The 20,058-nt window shown below is 33.7% G+C and overlaps 1 protein-coding gene across 13 annotated transcripts in view; it reads right to left on the reverse strand.

Moving 5' to 3' along the window:
• The window catches only part of sm (heterogeneous nuclear ribonucleoprotein L), a 237,508-nt gene that overhangs the window by 204,541 nt on the left and 12,909 nt on the right, over nt 1-20,058 (reverse strand). For 12 of the 13 annotated variants that reach the window (XM_014229753.3, XM_036374938.2, XM_036374932.2 and 9 more), the window contains exon 2: nt 13,676-14,428. In XM_014229753.3, the coding sequence (XP_014085228.1) occupies nt 13,676-13,816 (141 nt within the window). In that variant the 5' untranslated portion in view covers nt 13,817-14,428. Of the gene's footprint in view, nt 1-13,675; nt 14,429-15,366; nt 15,469-20,058 lie in introns of those variants that run through there. The other variant, XM_014229751.3, reaches the window with a different exon arrangement.

Consider the following 20,058-nt stretch of genomic DNA (forward strand, 5'->3'; position numbering starts at 1 on the left):
GGATTATGCATTCTTGCGTACGCAAAGCGAGCGAAATGAAACGAACTGTTACAAAATAATATAAAATGTAATGAATTGGATTGGTTTATGTTGGATTGAATTTTTAAGGCAATCGCTTTTTGTTGTAGCTAGTTGTTGTTGGTCGTGAAAAGAAGGGAAATGGCACACAATACCGCAAGCCTAACAGAATTTAAGTGAAGGCGAAATACCGCGCCGCGGTACTGTGCCGAACAGCAAGCTGAACGTGCGCCGCTTTTTATTGCCTTTTCGCTTATTCTTATTATTTTCTTTTCATTTCTATTCATTGTATTTTATTTTGTTTGCATTTTATTTTCTTTTCTTTTTTTGGCAACGGTAGGTGGTGGCAATGAAAGCCTGCTGAAGCGGTCGTAACGCTGTAGCAAAAGTAATGGGAAATTCTTATTTCAGTCACGCTCGCCTGTTGGGCTGGCATAAATATACATACATATGTACATAGGTATGTACAATTATTTTATGTACTCGGTGAGTACATGCTTGTCTCTACTTATGTTTTTTTCGTATATAGGTGAAAGACGACGCCTGCCACCGCGCTGGCGGTATTAAAGCAATTTCCTGTTGGAAGAAAAACATATACAAATATGAATGAAAGCATAAAATGTCTAACGTTTAAGCGGTGAATAAAGTGAAATAAGATTTTTGGGTCTAATAGAAAAAAAAAACAGGAAAAATATACATAAGTCATCGACCTACGCGGTTTGGCGGGTGATAAGATTTACCGGAATTAAGTTGTAAGACCTTAAGTATGGAAGGGAAAAATAGTTGACTCCGATTTAGTCTTTCTTTGAAAAAAATGTTGGCTCCAAATTTTATATATTTAGGCACTCATAAAAAAGATGCGAGAATTTCACTGATATGGAAATTAAGCCTTCAGAAACTTGAGGACGACTAAATGTAGTTCCATTTCATTAAAAAATAATTCAATTGAAGTCAATTCAATTTATTCGAATTCAATTCAATTTATTTGAAGTGAACGATTCAATCTCAATTCAGTTCAATTAAATTTACTTGAATTCCCATCAATTATTTCATTTTAGCTGTGGAAATTAAATATTCAGAAACTTGGGGCCGACAAAATGTAGTTCCATTTCATTAAAAAATCATTTTTTAAGTCAATTCAAGTTATTCGAATTCAATTCAATTTATTTGAAGTGAACTATTCAATTAATTCCAATCCCAATCAAAGTTATTTAAGCTCAGTTGAATTCAATTCAATTAAATTCAGTTCAATTATTTTATTTTTATTAAATCCAATCAATCCAAACTAATCCGAATTCAATTCCAGGGAATTTCAAGTACGTTGCCAAAATAATTAACTTGAATAATTAAATTTAATTTACTTTAAATCCATTTAACTCAATTATATTTAATTCAAACCGATTCAGTTCACTTTTATTCAATTCAGTTTAATTTCCTACAATAATTTTCATTTTTATTCAATTCAATTCAGTTTCAGTCACAATCCTCTTCAAGTCAATTTTAAATAAATTCAATTTAAAACTTCGATTTAATTAAAATGATTTTTATATTATTTAACTAACAATTGACTTTAATCAAATTTAGTCCAAAGTTAACAAATTGATTTAATTTAATTGAAGTAAACGATTTAATTAATTCCAATCACAATTAAGTTCAATTAAACTCAATTTAATTCAGTTCAATTATTTCACTTTTTATCCAATCCAATGAAATCCAATTTCAATCCTAATTCAATTCAAATAAATTCCAATTTCGTTGCCAAAATTAATTTACTTTAATAATTCAATTAAATTTAATATACTTAAATTTAATTTAACTCAATTATATTTAATTCAAAACGATTTAGTTCACTTTTATTCAATTCAAATTAGTTTAATTTACTCCAAATAATTTTATTTTAATTCAACTCAATTCATTTTAAATCACAATTATTTTCAATTAAATTAAATTAAATTCAATTCCAATTAAATTAAATTAAAACCTTTAATTAATTTAAAATCATTTTTTATATTATTTTACTAACTATTGACTTTAATTAAATTTAATACAAAGTTATCAAATTAATCTCGACTGAAATTAATTTAATTGTAATTGAAATTTCGTTTCTATTTAAACATATTTTAAAGAATAACTATAAAAAAAATTAGTAAAATTAATTTATAATCCTCTCACATTCAAGAAATCCGACTGAAATTGCATGCCGTTTAAGTAAGTGACTACATATGCTTCTAGGAAAATATTGTCTTTTGGAGGGCAAAATAAACTTTAAATTCAACTTCATAAAATACAGAGATTTCGAAACAGAATAGATCGACATTATGATATTCTACAAAAAATTTTCACAACATACGTTTAAAGAACGGTAGAATTGTATTTATTGGGAGAAGAACCAAGAAACCAAATATTTTGATATAGCCTTCGTATCTTTAAAATAGAGTCAGTTTCCTTCGAGAGTAAGACTCACTTCAGCACTGCGCTTTCGCTCAAGCAAGAGATCCAAGAGCTCAGGCTAGAGAGACAGACTATCGGGTTATAAGGGGTTACGGAAATACAACTCTGAGGTAAAAAAAAATAAGAGTTAAAAACTTTGTGCTCAACCAGTGGTCGTTTAAAGCAAGCTAAGTGGAAATCATGCTTAATGTGGAGATTGAAGCTTAAGAAGGAAAGACAAATTCCATCCTGGTCGAAATTAGTGTGAAAGTCATTAGAAAAAATCGAACAGGTGCGTTTATTATAGTTCGATTTGAAAAAGGTCTAATTTCTGCGAATAAGTGAAAGCATTTTTCGGAAAATCGCGAATATTTCAGTGCTGAAAAAGTGGAAGAGCTGCATTTATTATTAAATTTATTAAGGATAGTTAAGAGAACTTCTTACTTCTGTATGAATAATTGAAAATGACCTTACAGAAAGTGGCAAATAATTCAAATCCGACAACTCTAGTGAGAGCGGAATACCGTTAAACAGAAGTAATAAAAAATAAAACTAAATACGAACTGATAAGGCAGGAAAACGGTTAATGAAGCGAAAGCTCATGCTACCGTTATTATTTTCGCACTTTATTATAACCGAGCAATCACACGACGCGGTTGGCAGTAAAGCACGAGAAATTCAGATTCATTTAGAAATGACGGATTTTCCGAACTGCTGCGATTGATATTAAATCAACGCAATGAATGCGGGACGCACACTTTCCGAACATACGTATATATTTTTGAATATGCTTTAGAAGTCAGCTACCCCATCAAACGACTATTGCCATACCCACTTCGCCCGCCAACGGTGCTTGGCCTATTTGTCCACCCTCATTTGAAGGCAATAAATAGACAGACATACAAATGTAAATATATATACATACCAACAATATACATAAATAATTTCCATTTAGAATTTGACTGGCATATCTAACGGTTACCATAGACATACATCGAAACTTATATGCATTATAACGATCTCATTATAGATACATAGTTTATGTAAGTATGTTTGTATGTATGTAACTGGATATAAATATGTAAATATTATCGCAGTTTGTTTCGCATTCATTATTACTTATTGGAGTTGGAGTCGACAACTTTGGCCATTCCCTTTGGTAATACAACTTTCATGTGTATATTTTCAATTTTATAGAACGATTGCACGAGTGCTCCTCTTCTCGTTTAGTGCGCTTGTAGCGACTCGCAACTCATCGCATATTAATCTACCGCTACTTATTTGTTGTTATGGTATTCCCAGTTCAGTCGCATGCTCGTGGAGTTATTAGTTATTGTCCTATTGAAAATATCTAGCACACTTAGTGGCGAGTATTGAGCTTTGATGGCAATACAAAATATTGTAGTTGACGGAAATGCCTTGGCTGGCGATGTCAATGCTTGTTGCATGATTATGCATCAGGAAAAAATTGCTATAGACTTACACTCAACTGTAGATCTACTTAAAGTGCGTGAAATAGTTCGAAGAATCGCAACCTCTTCTTTATAAAATAGACGCACAAAAATTGCCGTAGACACCCAAAGAGTTGCAAGACAATCCAAAGCAAACCCGAAATAGCCTAATGGAACGTAATTACAGTCCAGAAAATGGTTGCAAGTTAGCAAAAGACTACTATTGTAAAATATAAAAAATAAAATTAAAACCCGAAATTTTTCGGGATCTCGAAAATTCAAAAACAGAATAAAAATGTAGTTACATATGTACATATAAGTTAGTAAATATATGACTACTATTAAAAAAGAAAACTATTCTGAAATTTTGCGGGATCCCGAATTTCAACTTAAAAAACAGTAAAAACGTTGTTACATACACGTTAGCATATGACTACAAAAAAAAATAAAAATAATCCCGAAGCTTTGCGGGATCTCGAAAGCAAATTTAAGAAACCAGTTAGATCTAAAATCATAAAATTTTTTTTATATTTTTTTTAACAAGTTATTTTTAATTTTCTGAAAAAAATCTCTTTACCGTAGCTATCACTATGACCACTGCTGTTCTATTTAAATTAGCATTACCGTGTCTGTGTCCAAGCTATAACGTATGACATTTGCATTCGGCATACTGTTATGCCAATAACAATAATAATTATTATAATTATTATAGCACTAATGAAAACAACAACAAGTATAACAATAAAAACTAGCAAACATCAATAATAGTAATAGCAAATAATAAAGGCAGCAAGGAGAGTAGATGAGGTAAAGAGAAAAAAAGTTGAGTGAAAAGGTGAAAGCAAACAAAATGGAAATTCACACACATGCACAAGTACGTACATATATAAATACGATTCTGTGGAGCGATTCATATGCGCGCAATTTTTCCTGCAATTAGTCTAATAACACGCGTACACAATATCTAATATATTACCAATACACAGACACAAGGATAACTAACAGGGGAAATATGAAAATAATTAGAGGTGTAGATACAAATGGTTACCTTTTATGAGTACACCTACATAGATACAAAGTTCTTGGTAAGTATGCGTGTATGTGTATGACGCAGTGATGAAGCATTGTTTATAAATGCTCATAAGTATACCACCCAATAGCACATATACACACTCAAATCAAACCTTCCAGCTCGGTTATGCAATCATCATTTTATATCTTCTTATTGAGGTTACGTCATGACACGCAAGGCACACAGTTATAACTTGGTATATTCATTTAAAACGCGAAACAGCAATTTATTGATATTAACGAACGTTCATTCCAGGACACACATACGGTAATTCGGGATCCCGAAAAATCGGAATTAAATTTTCGGGATCTCGAAATACTGAATTTTTTAAAACCACTTAAGATTAAAGGCAATACTAACTAGTAAAATTTAAAACATCACGAACATAACGAAAAAATCGCGATTAAATTTTCCGATTTATCGGGATCCTGAAATATCGAATTTTTTAACACAGCTATAATACTAAGGCAGATACGAAATAGTAAAATATAAAACATCACTAGCATACCGATAATCTCAGAATTAAATTAGCGGTATCCTGAAATAACGATTATTTTAAAATTGCATGATACTAAGGAATATTTTAATATTATATTACTAAGGAATTTTTCTGCAACAAATTAAGTTCAATATTAGGATTTATATAAATCAATATTTTAGTCCAAACTTTTACGCAGTCTAAACCACTTATTGGCTCATAAATATTATATAGACGCTTAAATAACAATTTAGTTTCTATTAAAAATTTTAATCCCGGCCAATCCCGAAAATTTTCGGGACCCCGAAATCATAATTTTTAAAATGCGGGATTCAAATATGCACAAACTATCATTTAGTGAATTTCTACTAACATATACATTCTTATATGTAATTTCTACAAGCAAAGACCGCCTATGGCAACCAACCAGCGCCGCATTCAACTAACTTCTATGACAAATTGTTACCGTTAGTTCTGCGTAGCTGCTTCTACTCGCCAAAAGCCCAAGCAAGTTCCCTTTCCGTTGCACATCGTATTTCTTTACTCCGTGTTTTCTGCGTTACCGCGACTTTTATTAGTTGTTACCTGCCATCATATGAAATCGATATATTCAAATATGTTTTGATAGCTTCACAAGAAATCGCTTAGCATGCAGAAATGCTTGATTTAATATGCAAAATGTAAATAATGTTTTTAATGTGTCACGGGTGCAATTTAGAACTCTTTGTTCGGTTGACAGTTCGGTCTAATTGCTGAGGGTCGTTAGTTGCGTTGCTTGCGAAAATTTCAAAGATTTACGCAAGGTGACCGACACTTATAAGGATAGAATTTCTTGGAAAGCTTCAACGACAGAGATTTTTTGAGGAACCAATGCAGGTTTCGAGAATTGTCTATTTATATAAGCAGCTTATATGCACTTGAAGGCTTTGTTGGTGAAATATAATTGTTATCAATAGTAAGGTCGCTGAACAGCGTTTTCGTATCTAACAGGCGTTTTTTGGTGCTCGATATCCATTCCACAAATACTATTCAACTTAATTTCATATTAATTGCATATTTCATAAACCTATGGAGAATTACAGAGTACATTTAATTGAACAAACGATATGCGATATTTAGTCGGATTTCAATTTTATGGTTATGGAAACACCTTTATAAGTATACTTAAATAGTAGGGTTCTCCTAGCTAGCTTTAATGGCTGTAAGCATAAAAAAGTGTAATCTCTATGAATTTCCAGGTCAGCAATACAACTCTGATGCGTTTTCTATAGCCTTTACCAATCGAGCTCTAGTGGAAAACCTCCACTCTTCTAAAGAATAAGAACTCGAAGATTGTTGAGTCCGCTACAGTATTTAAAAACTGTTGATCCACTATTATTTGCACCAAGAAAACATTTTCTGCCTTGCAGACTATTCTTCAAACCGGAAACTACTCTAAAAGAATAATTAAATCAAACTCTAAAGATAGTCTCTATTTACTGCAGTTTTAGAAGTTTAAGTTTCCTCTAGATCATGGAATTCTGATACAAGGTCGATAGCTCTTGAATAAGACGCCAATTTTGAGACGAATTTAAAAGAAATATAAAAGAATTAGTGGAACCTTTGAAGCATTATGGAGGTTAACTATTTAACGCAAGTTCTAGAGTTAAGTCCCTACTTTAGAACTCTCTTCTCAAGCAAAATTCTTTAGTGTCTCACAAACGCCAACCAACATAGCGGTTACCGTCTATCCTGACGCACTGCGCACAGAATTTCTCTTGGGTTCAAAACTTATGAATTCCTGGCCCTTAAAATTTGCAAAAGCACACCTATGGATTTCTGACCATTGCGCCTATTTTGCCCATTATGAATCCTTGTTTTTATCGCCAATGAAAATGGTGATACATTTTAGCACCGTCAACATATTGTTTTCCATAACTTTCGGCCACTTTCGGATTAAGTAAAATGGCGCAATTTATATCTTCACCAGCAGCTATGGTTCAAGCGCAATTTTTCCGGTCATACGCCGTACCGACTATTATTTATGAAAAACTAACGACTACATTTTTGATCGTAAATTTTTTATTTGACATTTTAATGCCGAACATACCGTATACAGCAAGCGCAATGAAAAGCCAAAAACGATTATGCCACACAGCTATACTCGTATAAGCTACACGTGCTGTGACCGAAGCCGATAGAGACCGAGAGACTGTAGTCAGCAGTCAGCAGTCATGTCAGCATAAATTTACAGTTGGCGCGCAGATACCCTTATGATAGCATTGAATATTTTCCATATCTTCAGAGGGAGACTGTGAGATATGAGCTTTCACAGTTGGTTGTGAGTACCACATATGGGGTTTGGGGAGTCATAAACATGCAACGTAACTGTACGCAATACGAGCGCCACACATACGCACACACACACTCAGTTATTATAAGCACACTTTTAGGTAGCGGTACTTGTAGCGCGAGTTGGGCGTACAGAGCGCGCGCTGTATCGGTTCGGTTAGCAGCAAGCGCATATTTCGGACATTTATGTGCGCGCATCACCGCTGACCTCCACCAAAAGTGTGTGCACTGCACTTCACATGTGGCAGGCACAGCAAGCTTTTATTTAACCACCCACTACACGCGCGCGCTCCTGAGTAAGCATTGCATAGTACGAGTATGTGCGCGGCGGGGGCGTCGTTCGCTACCACCCGCACTCGAGTTGTTGCACACAACAATATGGCGTCGTTAATGGAATTATTAATGTCAAGTGGCAGGTTTTTGGAAATTTTCGCCAACACGACCGAGGAGTAGCTAACGCTATGCCGGCGACAAGGTAGGGCAGCTAGACTGCCGCAGACATCAATTGAAGTGGCAAATATGCAAGCGCTGAAAGTTTTGAGATTTTCAATGGCCAAAAATGTTTGAGAGCATATAACATGAATGCTGAAAAGACTCTACGCAGCAAGCGTCGTGCTTATGAAGAAACTTAATCAAAGCGTACTGAGGAAGCTGCTGGCCAAAATGGTCAAGCCACCAAGCAATTATTGTGTATAGATGCAGCAATCAGCGCGTTTGGCTGCTGCGCTGAGAACTAGTGATGAGTTGAGGCTTTTGGGTGCCGAGCGCCGCTGTGCGCAGCATTGTACTTGGCGCGCCGCCCGCACTCATGTTAATTAATTTGCTTTTTTCACTTATTGTATGCATTCTTTCATTCGTTTCTTCCTGGCAAGCAAGTTAATGCATTTTCAACTCGTCGCTGAGCTGGAATGCATGGCTGTGTTTGGTTGACGCGTTGCAATCAAAGATGGTTGCCTGCAGCGGCGATTTGCATTCGCCAACAAAAAGTAAAATGTTATGCCCGCAATGGGGGAGGCAAGCGTCGATATGTGGCATCAACTGACAAGCAGATGGGCAAATGCATCAAGCAGATAACTTGAAAATGAATTTGAAAGCGCAAGCACACACATATGCAAACACATATACAAATATTTGTATACACATATGTTTTTATATTTGTACCAAGCCATTTATTGGCTTGCCTGCAACCACTTTTTCTAGCGAATTTTCACTAGCCAAGCGAAGTTAAGGCGACGGCTGCTGGCGTCGCGCGGCATTGCGGCGGTGTGGCCAACTGTACAGAATGCGCTTCGTGGCGCCCAAAGCAAAATAATGTATGTCTGTCTGCCCATTTGCTTAATATGCAGTTTCAGATTCTTGCGTCTAATGGGTTAAAAAAAATACAAAAGAAATTCGCTAATGGCGATTTCTGGAACAGAATTCGATTTTCTTTGATTTTTTTGCGGATTTTCCGAAATTTATTGTGCATAATTAAATTTTATGGCTTTAATTAATTAATTCAAAAAAATTTGGTAAAATATTATAATATGTTAATATTTTTCTCAGTTGTAGATTTAGATATAAATATTTATTTATATATATATTTTTAATTTTTAATGAATTCAATGTTAAATTGTTTCTAACTTTTTACATAACAGTATCTTTTTATGCAGATATTATGTTTTTTTAATATAAAAATAGCATGAAAAAATTAAGCTTAAATATTTCTTCAACTTTTTTTTTTTCATTTTTATTAACTTTTTATAATTTATAGTTTTTTTAAATTCCAAAAACAAACATTTTAGCTTTCTATGACCCATGCGACTACAACAGTTAGTTATAAGAGTATATAATTGGCCAAAACACACATTTTTAATAAGTTTTCAACTAAAAATTTAGTTTTTGAAAATTTGAAAATTTTTCAAAAAAAAAACAAAATTATTTCATCAGTCTAATATCCTGCGATTACAACAATTAGTCATAAAAGCATAACGTCCGATAAGAACCGAATTTTAATAATGTTTTCAACTAAAAATGCAGTTTTTAAATATTTCAAAATTTTTCGAAAATTCCAAACAAAAATATTTCATCTGTATAATGCTCTGAGGCTATAACATTTATTTACAAAAGCATTTTAACAAATGCAGTTTTGAACTAAAAATGCTGTTTTAGAAATTTTCCAAAATTTTTGAAATTTCATAAAAAAATATACATATTTTAACAGCCAAACACCCGTCAGACCATAACAATTAGTTATATCTTAGCTAAAACCTGAATTGCATGCATGTGTTGAAATGAAAAAGCAGTTTTTATATATTCTAAATTTTTGGAATTTCGAAATATAATATTTCAGCAATAAACTGCACTTTGAGAGCACGACAAATATATAGAAACGTCTAACGTTGGCTAAAAACGTATTTGGAACTTGTTTTGCACTTAATAGGCGGTTTTTGAAAATTAGATTTGTTTTATTTCAAAAAACCGCATACTAAAATTGTTGGAACCAAAAAAATAGCTGTTTTTGAAAATTTTCGAAATTTCTAACTTTTTGTGGGAATTACTAAAAATTAATTTTTGAGACAAAATACACCAAGTTATATACATATATATATGCTGATTGGCTAGCAAGTGAATTTCTTGCATTTTTCAATTACAAATGCCGTTTTTGAAATTTTCGAAAATTGAAAAATTTCATGAAAAGGTCTATAACTCATAAAATTAGAAGAAATTGCATTTCGAACTTGTTTTACACTAAAAATGCGGTTTTTGCAAATTAATTTTTTTCTTTGATTTCGAAAAAAAAACTCTTGTTTGGGATCATGTTTGACCACACTAATTAGTAAAAAAAAAACTGACCAAAAACCGCATATTAAACTTGTTTTGAACTAAAAGAATCTGTTTTTATTATATTTTAGTTATATGTATATACATATATATGCTTGCAAGTGAATGTTTTATATTAAAAATACAGTATTGAAAAGTTCGAAATTTTTCAAACTTTACGTTAGGATTTCTAAGTCATAAAAATAAAACAAACTGGGATTTCAACTGAAAACTCTCAGAATTTTTGTACATAAAAATTGAAAGTTAAAACATTTAATCACCGAAAATCACTTAAAACCTTTTTTTTCGAAGTTCGTGTTTCAGTGCGAGATCAATCATGCAAAAATTACACAAAATTCAGAAAATTGTTTTTACTACAAATAGCTTTGGAAAAATGTGTACCGATAATGAATCAATTTTGTGGTACTTCAACGCTTTGCTTTGGGTCTTGAATCAACCATTGATGACTTTAATGAATTCTTAGGCGCGTAAAAAGCAAAGTTATTACACCCTAGAGGACAACAAAAAAGCACATAAATTCGAATAAAAACGCAATAAAAGCGAAACAAATGACAGACTTAGAAAAGAGCAAAAGAAGAAAGAAATTACTCGGCAAAGAACTGAGAGAAGGGACTTATATCCTTATGTCATAAAAATTTATGTTATACTAACAAAAAAAGCATACGATAGATATATGTATGTACATATATCATGGAAGACAAAGTGAAATAGCAAAATCAAGCACTACTTCTTCAGTCTAATATCCGCTAAATGCCATATAATAGCCAAGTCGGGCGACGCTTATCGCCAGCAAACAGTCACAAGCCGTTTGTTTGTAAGCGAGCGTCTATATGATAACGGAAAATAATAAACCAAAAGGATGTGACTTCGTTGGCGGGCGCTAAAAAAAAACGGAAAAGAAAATCCACCGTCTTTAAGGGCGCATAAAAGATACCGTTATGCACACAAACAAACTCCCTCCGACAGCCTTTAAGCGTCTTAAAATGTCTTGCAATTCTATAGCGCAAGTGTTGCCGCTTTTGACGCGTGTCTACGCATAACAAACGGCCATAAGCGCCTACAAGTGCGCCACACGGAAGTGTTGAATAACAGCCGCTGTGTGTAAATATGTAGTGGAAATGCCAAAAAAGCACGCGCTACGCCTACAAACTGCCCACATAACTACATGCATGCGTACGTGCCTTTATCGCGACATATCCATATCAGGATGCGGGTCTAAACAACCGCCCATGTGTAGATTAGTTGGCATACTGTTAGGCGCGCACACGATATGGATATACGCGGCCACAAACAGCCGACGAGTACGCCTAAGGGTATGCTATAAAAGCAAAAAAAATAAAAAGTTTGGAAAAGAAGAGGAAGCAAAAATTAAACGATTGCTCTTCAACGACACGACACGACAGCCGCACAGAACAGTTAACGGCACTGAGCGCGCCGCCGAGCTATGGTGAGTGAGTGAGTGTGCATTGGATTTTGAGTGTAAATCGTATACGAGTAAAATGTTGCGATACTCAGCAGCATCCCCCAGCAAGCAAGTATTCTGCTGGTGCGACAGCTAAAAGTATGCAACAGTCTGTTTTCTACATATATGTATGTATGTATATATATACTCCTCAGTTAAGAGGCAAAACGTCAAATTAAGAGCATTTGCTAAGACATTAACGAGCACAGAGAAGCACCTACTTGAGTGCTACCATAGCATTGGGGAAGGAATGAAGAGGCCGCACCGACAGATACCTACATAGATGCTATGGCTGATGCATAAGATAAAGTAAGTATAAAAAGATTATGCTCGTTAGGCGCGTTTAAGTTGAACCGGAGGCATTTGCGCTGCACCACGTTAAGCGCTGTGTATGGTTATGCGCCTAAAAGTGGACTATACTATACATAGATTTATATATGTATGTATATTGCCACAAATACACATATGTACATAAATATGTATGCGTTCTGCTGTGAAATTTGCCATATGCGAAGTTGCTCAGCATAATTTGGCGTATGTTTGTTGTGAGAGCATTGCATACTTGTTGGCGCGCTAGCTTTGTATGCGATTTAGGCTTACATATATAGAAAACACAAAGCATAGCGTCGCGTGTGGCCATTAGTTGGTGATTTGGTAATGCTTAAGAGTGTTGCCAGCTTATTACGAAAATTGTGTTAAACAAAAAATTAGGTAAATGCACAAATAAGGCATAACGGTAATTTAAATATAGTTTATATGCTTTTGGGCGCATTTACTAAACAGCAAATTTGATACATACACTTATTTACGCTTAGCAAAGTCAAACTACATATTTAAACACACTTATTTAGTCCAGTATTGGCATATATTTAGGCGCAGTTGCTTATCGCCGAAATAACACTGCTGCCTAGCTAAATATATGCATGTATGCCTATCTAAATTTTAGCTAAATTCAGCAGCAATATTTGTTTTACGTTAATAATAACTGTTAACAACAACTAGCATACATTTAGGCGCATTTTCTTATCACAAAAATATTATTATGACGCGCAAATAAAATATTATCTAAAAATTATTTATCATTACGCCAACGCTATCAGCGTTTAGTCTACGCGCTGCATGTACGAAATTGTCGAACAGCTGAAAATCGATTTTTAACAACCCCTAAAAGCAGGCAATGCATGCCATTATCAGTTGTGGCACAGGAAAAACAACTTCACTACGCTAAAAACGCCGGCGTTGGCATGTCGAAAATGGAAAACGGTAAATGTTTGTTGTTGTTGTTCTGATATACTGTTGTTGTTGCAAATTATTTGCTGTTTTTTGTAAGCGCTGCGCGTTGACAAACACCATTTGACTCGAATTGCGACTATTTACAGTAACAATACAAACTACTTGTGGACAACAATAACAAAAACACACGTAATGATGAAATGATTATACAAAAATGTACAAAAAAAAATAGTTTTTGAAAACTTTTCACACTCCTTCGAAGCTGCTAGTAAGTAAACACCGTTATTATTTGTTTTTTTTTTTTTGCTTTTCTTGCCACACTTTTAGCACTTACATCTACATAATTACATATAGAAAATAATTTTTTACAAACTTACCCTTGCATGCAGATGTGCATCCGCTTCGCCCGGCTGTTGTACGCCCGTACGTATCTTCTTGTTTTGCGGTCCATCACTTATACCGCCACCACCTCCGCCGCCGCCACCACCGCTGCCATTGCTGGCGCCGTTATATGGCATTGTGGTCGCCGTTGCGAAGTTGATGTCGGTGATAGTTTGTTGGTGAATTATTTTGGCGACGTTTATTGGACCGGGGGGTGAAATAAAGTATTCCAGCGCTACTGCTGAACGCGGTACAACGCGACCGAAAAAAGCCTGAAGTTGATTTGACGTAGACGCTGCGCGGTGCGGCGCTTAGCAAAGGGATTAATTGGCTTTAGCTTTACCTCTGGCTCTGGCTGACGGCCTAAATGCTTGGCTGTCGAGCTTTAGCGCTTTGCTTCCGGTTTTTGTTGGCCAAAGACGCGACTACTTTTATCGCGTTTTTAACGGATTTCTTGCGCTGCGTGCAGCTATTTTGGCAGCGCTTGCTTTTCTATAATTTCAATAAATATTCACAACTAAGAATTTTCCACTTTTCTTTATTACTCGCTATTTCCAACTGCTTTTTAGTGCGTCTTCTTCGTTGTCTACGTTTTTACATGCAATTTCAGCACTTGCTTTCTGCTTGTCACGAACTCTTTTGTCGTTGGTATAACAGGTCGGTTGGTATCTGGAATTGGTTTGCTGTTGGTGTTGCTGCTGCTGCTAGTGCCACCTTTGTCTGCTTGCTTGTTTGCTTATTCGAATCAGCTGTTTTGCGCAAGTACATCGACGTACATGAAAGAGAGAGAGAAAGAGAGCGAAAGAGAGAGAAAAAAGCGAAAAATATGTTTATTAGATTTCATTATGCCTTGCTGTTGCCGTATTATGTAGATTCTTTGGAAATAAAATATAATAAATTAAATACAAGAATTTTGATATAAAAATAGCAAAATGCCAAAGCCTCATATAGGTATGACTATACAAGTTTTATGTCCCGTGACCGACGTTAGTAAAAACCAAGTAAGTAAAAAACGTTAACGTTTCAGCCGCCTCGAGGATATAATACCCTTCACAGGGTGCATTTTTTATAGCATAAAAGGGTATAAAAACTTTTGTTTTTTTGATTTTGACCAATCAGTTTGTAAGGCAGCTATATGTCATAGTTGTCCTACCTGCAAAATATCTTCGGAGATTTTAGCCTTGCCTGTGATTTTAGGAAAAGGCAAATCGAGAAAGTTGCTGAATATCCTCCCTTTTTAAAATAACTTGATTGAACAACTTATAAAATTTTACTAGGAACTGATCTACAGCGGATGACAAGAAAGAAACACTGATTTAGAAGGCTAGACAGTATCTTCAACAAGAATTTTGTCGAAGCAAAACAATGTCAATCACTTGAAAAAAAGAGCCGGGACCTTCAGCGGACCGAAGATTACAGAATTCAACGTTGAAGTGGAGTCCAGTAGTCATTCTAAAGTTCATCATCTTCAAGAGCGCCACAAAAGCACACTGTGTAGACTACGAGAGGCAGTGGAGGTTGTGAGTGACCTCTCTAACCACTCAAAATTAGTTAGTTAATAAAGCACTTCGTTTTGATTCATTAATAATTCCATGAACTCCACAGCAAGACTTCGATAATGCCAAGCGAAGTTTTTTCACACGAAATTACTTAAAGAACCGTTAGAATTTCTAATTTTTCAACTCACTTTTAAGCACACAACATATTTGTTTGAATTTTTTGGTGTAAATTGTGTAATTTGTATATTTTAAAATTTTTGAAACGCAAAATTTTGAAAAAAGAAAAAATCACTACAATTAAAAAAAGATTTTTTTTAAATATTTCAAAATAATTATGCTCATTTACGTTTTAGTTGTGGATTACTGCGGATTTGAAACGTTAAAATTTTTGTACGAAAGTGAATTCCGTTTATAGTTTTTTCAACTAAAATTTAGTAGAAAATACTACTTGCGTTTGAAGATGAGATGTTTGCGGTCCCAGAAAATAGATACCGTTATGATATAGGAACGAAAGTGATTCTAAAAATTAGTCATGCTTCAATTTCAAATCAAAGCGATCCCAAGTTATAGGGTCAGACCATAGCCTGAGATTACAGGCCTCTCGGAATTTTAATCCGTTGCAACATCGAACAAAAATATTTTTACATTAGACATCTTAGAAGAATACATCACATAATGAAGTCAAAAATCCTAGTTGCATTTGAAGATGAGAACACAGCGGTTCCAGAAGATTAATACCGTTGTAATATCGAATCGAAAATGATTCTAAAATTAAGTCATACTTGTGTTTCAAATCACAACGATCTCAGAATATAGTATCCGTTGCTGAGGGTCAGGTGATCAGGAATTTTACGACGTTAAAACGTCAGATTGAAAATATCTTTAAATATGGGACATGCCAGACTCTCGAGACGACAGATGTCTCAGAAACTGTAGTCAACACAAACTCACAAGATCGAAAGTGTACTAGGCTTCACTAAAAAGCACAGACGTGGTACAAAAATGTATGTGATTGGTTGAAAGATGAGTTGGTAAGAATGTGCGACCGCACTTAAATATCAATAAGCTCGTTGTGGTCCCAAAAGCATATCGCAAACAAAAGGTCTAAAGAGCTTTACCTACAAAGTTATGGGACAAATTGATCGTTTTTCTAAAATCTAAACAAAATGCATCTTTTACAACTTTTCTGAGGTCTGAAATATAAGGCTCTTGAGCAGTATGAAAACATAAATGTTCGCTCAGGAAGACGTTCTTTGGAGCTTACATTTTTTCAGGTCGCTATCTTAGTTCATTGAAATATAAGGTGTGAAAGGGTTATAAAGATGCCCTGGATATATTATATTATAACAAGGAACTTATGATAGGGAAAGCAAAAGTGTCTAGTAGAAATCGACAATCGAGACGGATTTTTCAATAACATAGAGAAGGTCGTGTCTTCAGATCTTAAATAGATATATATATATATATTTATTTTTAAAGACGGCTGTTTAGTGGTAAGCAGTAAGAAAGAGTTCAAAACTTGCCTAAACATTTCGACATACAAGAACCTACAAAAATAACTCTGTGTGTGATATTTAACCAAGCAGCCAATATAGAACTCCGGATTTCTGGCCACTTTCTCACACAACATATAATCAGGAATGTTGTTATCTTATTGTGGAGTTTATTTGGTCAAAATAAGACCTCTAAAATGTTGAAGCGCTCACCAGCCGAAGCTATAAAATCGAAACGTTTATGATTTCGAACAATTTTGTCTTTCACAACTTTAAGCTTTCAAAGTCTAAGAAAAACACTAGGTTTTAGCTTTCGAACATCGCCGAAACACTCATGTTTAGAATTGGATACTTTCCGGTCAAGTACTTTCGCTGCAACTCAAGGTAAAACATTGAAGAAACCACTTCAATTTGCTAACGAAAAACTATGAATTTTTCACATTCACAAAAGGGCAACGGAAAAGCGCTACACAGCAAAATGAAATTTGCTTTGAAGCAGTCAGGCAACATTCAAGTGGCCGCACACAGCAAAGCAGACGATAATTACAAAATAAATGAAAGAAAAACATTGCCTAGACGACAAAGCAAAAGCGAAAAGCGCGATGAAAATGCACAAGCGATAACCAACTAACCGAAGTAGGGTGATGCAAAATAACAAACTAAAGCAGACGCAGAAACCACCCTTCAACGATGGCCGGAAAAAGGTACACAAGGCACGGGGGTTACAGCAGAAACGGGGGACACCAAACGCACTGAAATAAACTAGTAAAAAGTAATAACTTCAGATAGGCGGAAAATGAGGAAAATGCTACAAAGCAAATAACGCAAAAGTGAAAAAAGGGAGAGCGAAAAAAAACACCGTTAACGGCTAGATGAGGTGAGTAGAGCTGAAAACAAGCAGCATTTTCATTTAAAGCAATCAAAAGTGGGTGTAATTTGTAAAAGCGCTGCGTCGGTAGAGCGGTATCGCGGTGCGGTGAGTGGGCGCATGGTAAAAGCAGTGCGAATAGCAAAACAAACAAGCGGCAGAAAAGTGATTAGAAGCGAAGGAGAATGCATAGATGGGATTGATGGATGATGGATAGTTTGGTTTTTGTTAGTTCGAGTGTAAAATGGATGTTTGGTGTTAACAAAGGCATATATAACACATGCACACATACCAGTACATGACTGTATCAACTGATAGCAGGATGTGGTGTATAGGAAGGGAAAAAGCACGAAAGAGTGTAAGTGGAAAACGGGATAACAGTAACAGTTTTGTTTGTATGTGTTTATGTATGATTGTGGGTTAATTCAACAACATTGTCGGCTTGAAGGCTTGTGGAAGTGCAGGAGTGAATTGTTGTAACTAAAGCTTGAATGAATGAGTGCTTGAAGGCATTCAACGTGCCTATATATAAGGCTGTGTGACCAGTGGGCTTTGCAAAACTTTTGTCGAACTGTGGAGACAACTCTATGTGAGATTAGCGAAAAGGTGGCGAAGGCAGTAAGGGCTTACGAGGAGTAGATAAACAAACTATTATTTTGAATAATATGGATAGCTGAATATGGATAAGGGTAAATTGGATTACATATTAAATAAAAACGTTGATTTTCAAGGCGATTTTTATCAATTTCAGGCTTATTTATATTAAACAATTTTTTTTCAAAATTTTATATTAAATGATTTCTCACAAATTTATATTAAATGAATTTTTCTCATATTTATGTAAAATGTTTTTTTTTCAAAACTTTTATTAATAAGATTAAACCTTATTTTAAAAAAAAATAGATGCTTGTAAACTAGTGAAACTTGTAAATTATCTATTTTAGGTTATAATATGGTACATGATTGCCGACATTTATGGCAATTATTTCATTTAAAACTTGTAAATATTTACCAATAGAAAATGTTTATAAAAATTCAGCATAAACGAACCATATTTAACACTAAATTTAAAAAAAAAAATCGTCACATAATTTTAAAAAAAATGCCTATAATATTACTATCAATTTCGCAATTTTTTTATTTGATTTCATTTTTATTATTTGATATAGATCAAATGACGCGAAAAAATATTCCAAATTATGGAATTTTATATGAAAATTGTTGGCATAAAAGGGTATAAAAAGGTCTTTATCTAGAGTTTCAAGGGTCAGTTTATATGGCAGCTACATATACACTTATATGGTATAGTGCCCCGATCTGAACAAAATCTTCCGAGATTACAGCCTTGCATTGGAAAATAATCTATGTAATATATTGCGATGATATCTTGTCGAATAAAAAAGTTTTCCATACAAAAACTTGATATTGATCGGCCAGTTGGTTGGAGGAAAAACGACAAGTGCAAAATTTCAGAGCAATATCTTAAAAACTGAGAAACTAGTTCGCGTATATACAGACGAACATGGCTAAATCGACTTCATTCATTTTTGTATTTTTTTATAGGGTCTTCAACGTTTACTTGTGGGTGTTAAAATCTTCAGAAAAAGTGAAATAACATTTTCTAATTCAATTTTTATGGCCGTGGTTTCCATATGTTTTTGTACAAAGTGAATTTTTCATATTTTATAATTTTATCAAATTTTCTTTAAAAAATTAATATAAACGTTTCAGGCATAAGTTGACAAATGCCAAATATTCTAGATTAGTTATTTACAGTATTATAAAACTGATTTTTGTTTTCCCATAAATAACTTTTATTCCGTAGAAAATGTGTTTATCCGTGAATTTTTTTTTTTTTTAGAAGGCACTTTGTTTAATGAATAAAAAAAATTTAACTAATTTATTAATTATTTTAATTTAAATTTCAAAACTTAATTTATTTTAAACATCGGTGATTTAGCTGAAAAAAATTTGGATTCTCTTAATCCCGTAGTCGATTCCCAAGAAAAACATTCTCAAAAAAGACCTCTGAAAAAAGGTGGATGGTGGTAAATAAAACTTTTCTGTTTGAAATTAGTACAAATTGAAAAACCAAATCAATATATTATAACAATAGTTTCATACAGGTAATGAACGAAGAACTAGTTGAAATTTTGATTGTTGACGAAATGGCGGCATATCAAACAAAATTGGTTTTTTGTAAAAAAAAAACTTACACTTAAACATGATTTGAAAAATTGAAATTATTACAAAATTTTATTTCTTAGAACATTACTTGATATTTTTATTTAATTATGTATTATTAATTTAATTATTTATTGTTTTAATATTTTTAATAATTTATTAAAATAATATTTTTTTATTGTCAATTGGCAAACGTTTTTTTATCTGACTCTAATATAAAATATTACAAATAATATTAAAAAATATTACGAAAAAACAAAAACATAAATAAATACATAATTAATTACAAAAAAAAAGATCAGTATTTTTTTAATATTTTACACTTGCAGTCTTTT

The sequence above is a fragment of the Bactrocera oleae genome, chromosome 4 (genome assembly GCF_042242935.1).
Source record: "Bactrocera oleae isolate idBacOlea1 chromosome 4, idBacOlea1, whole genome shotgun sequence".
In the NCBI taxonomy this organism is placed as follows: domain Eukaryota; kingdom Metazoa; phylum Arthropoda; class Insecta; order Diptera; family Tephritidae; genus Bactrocera; species Bactrocera oleae.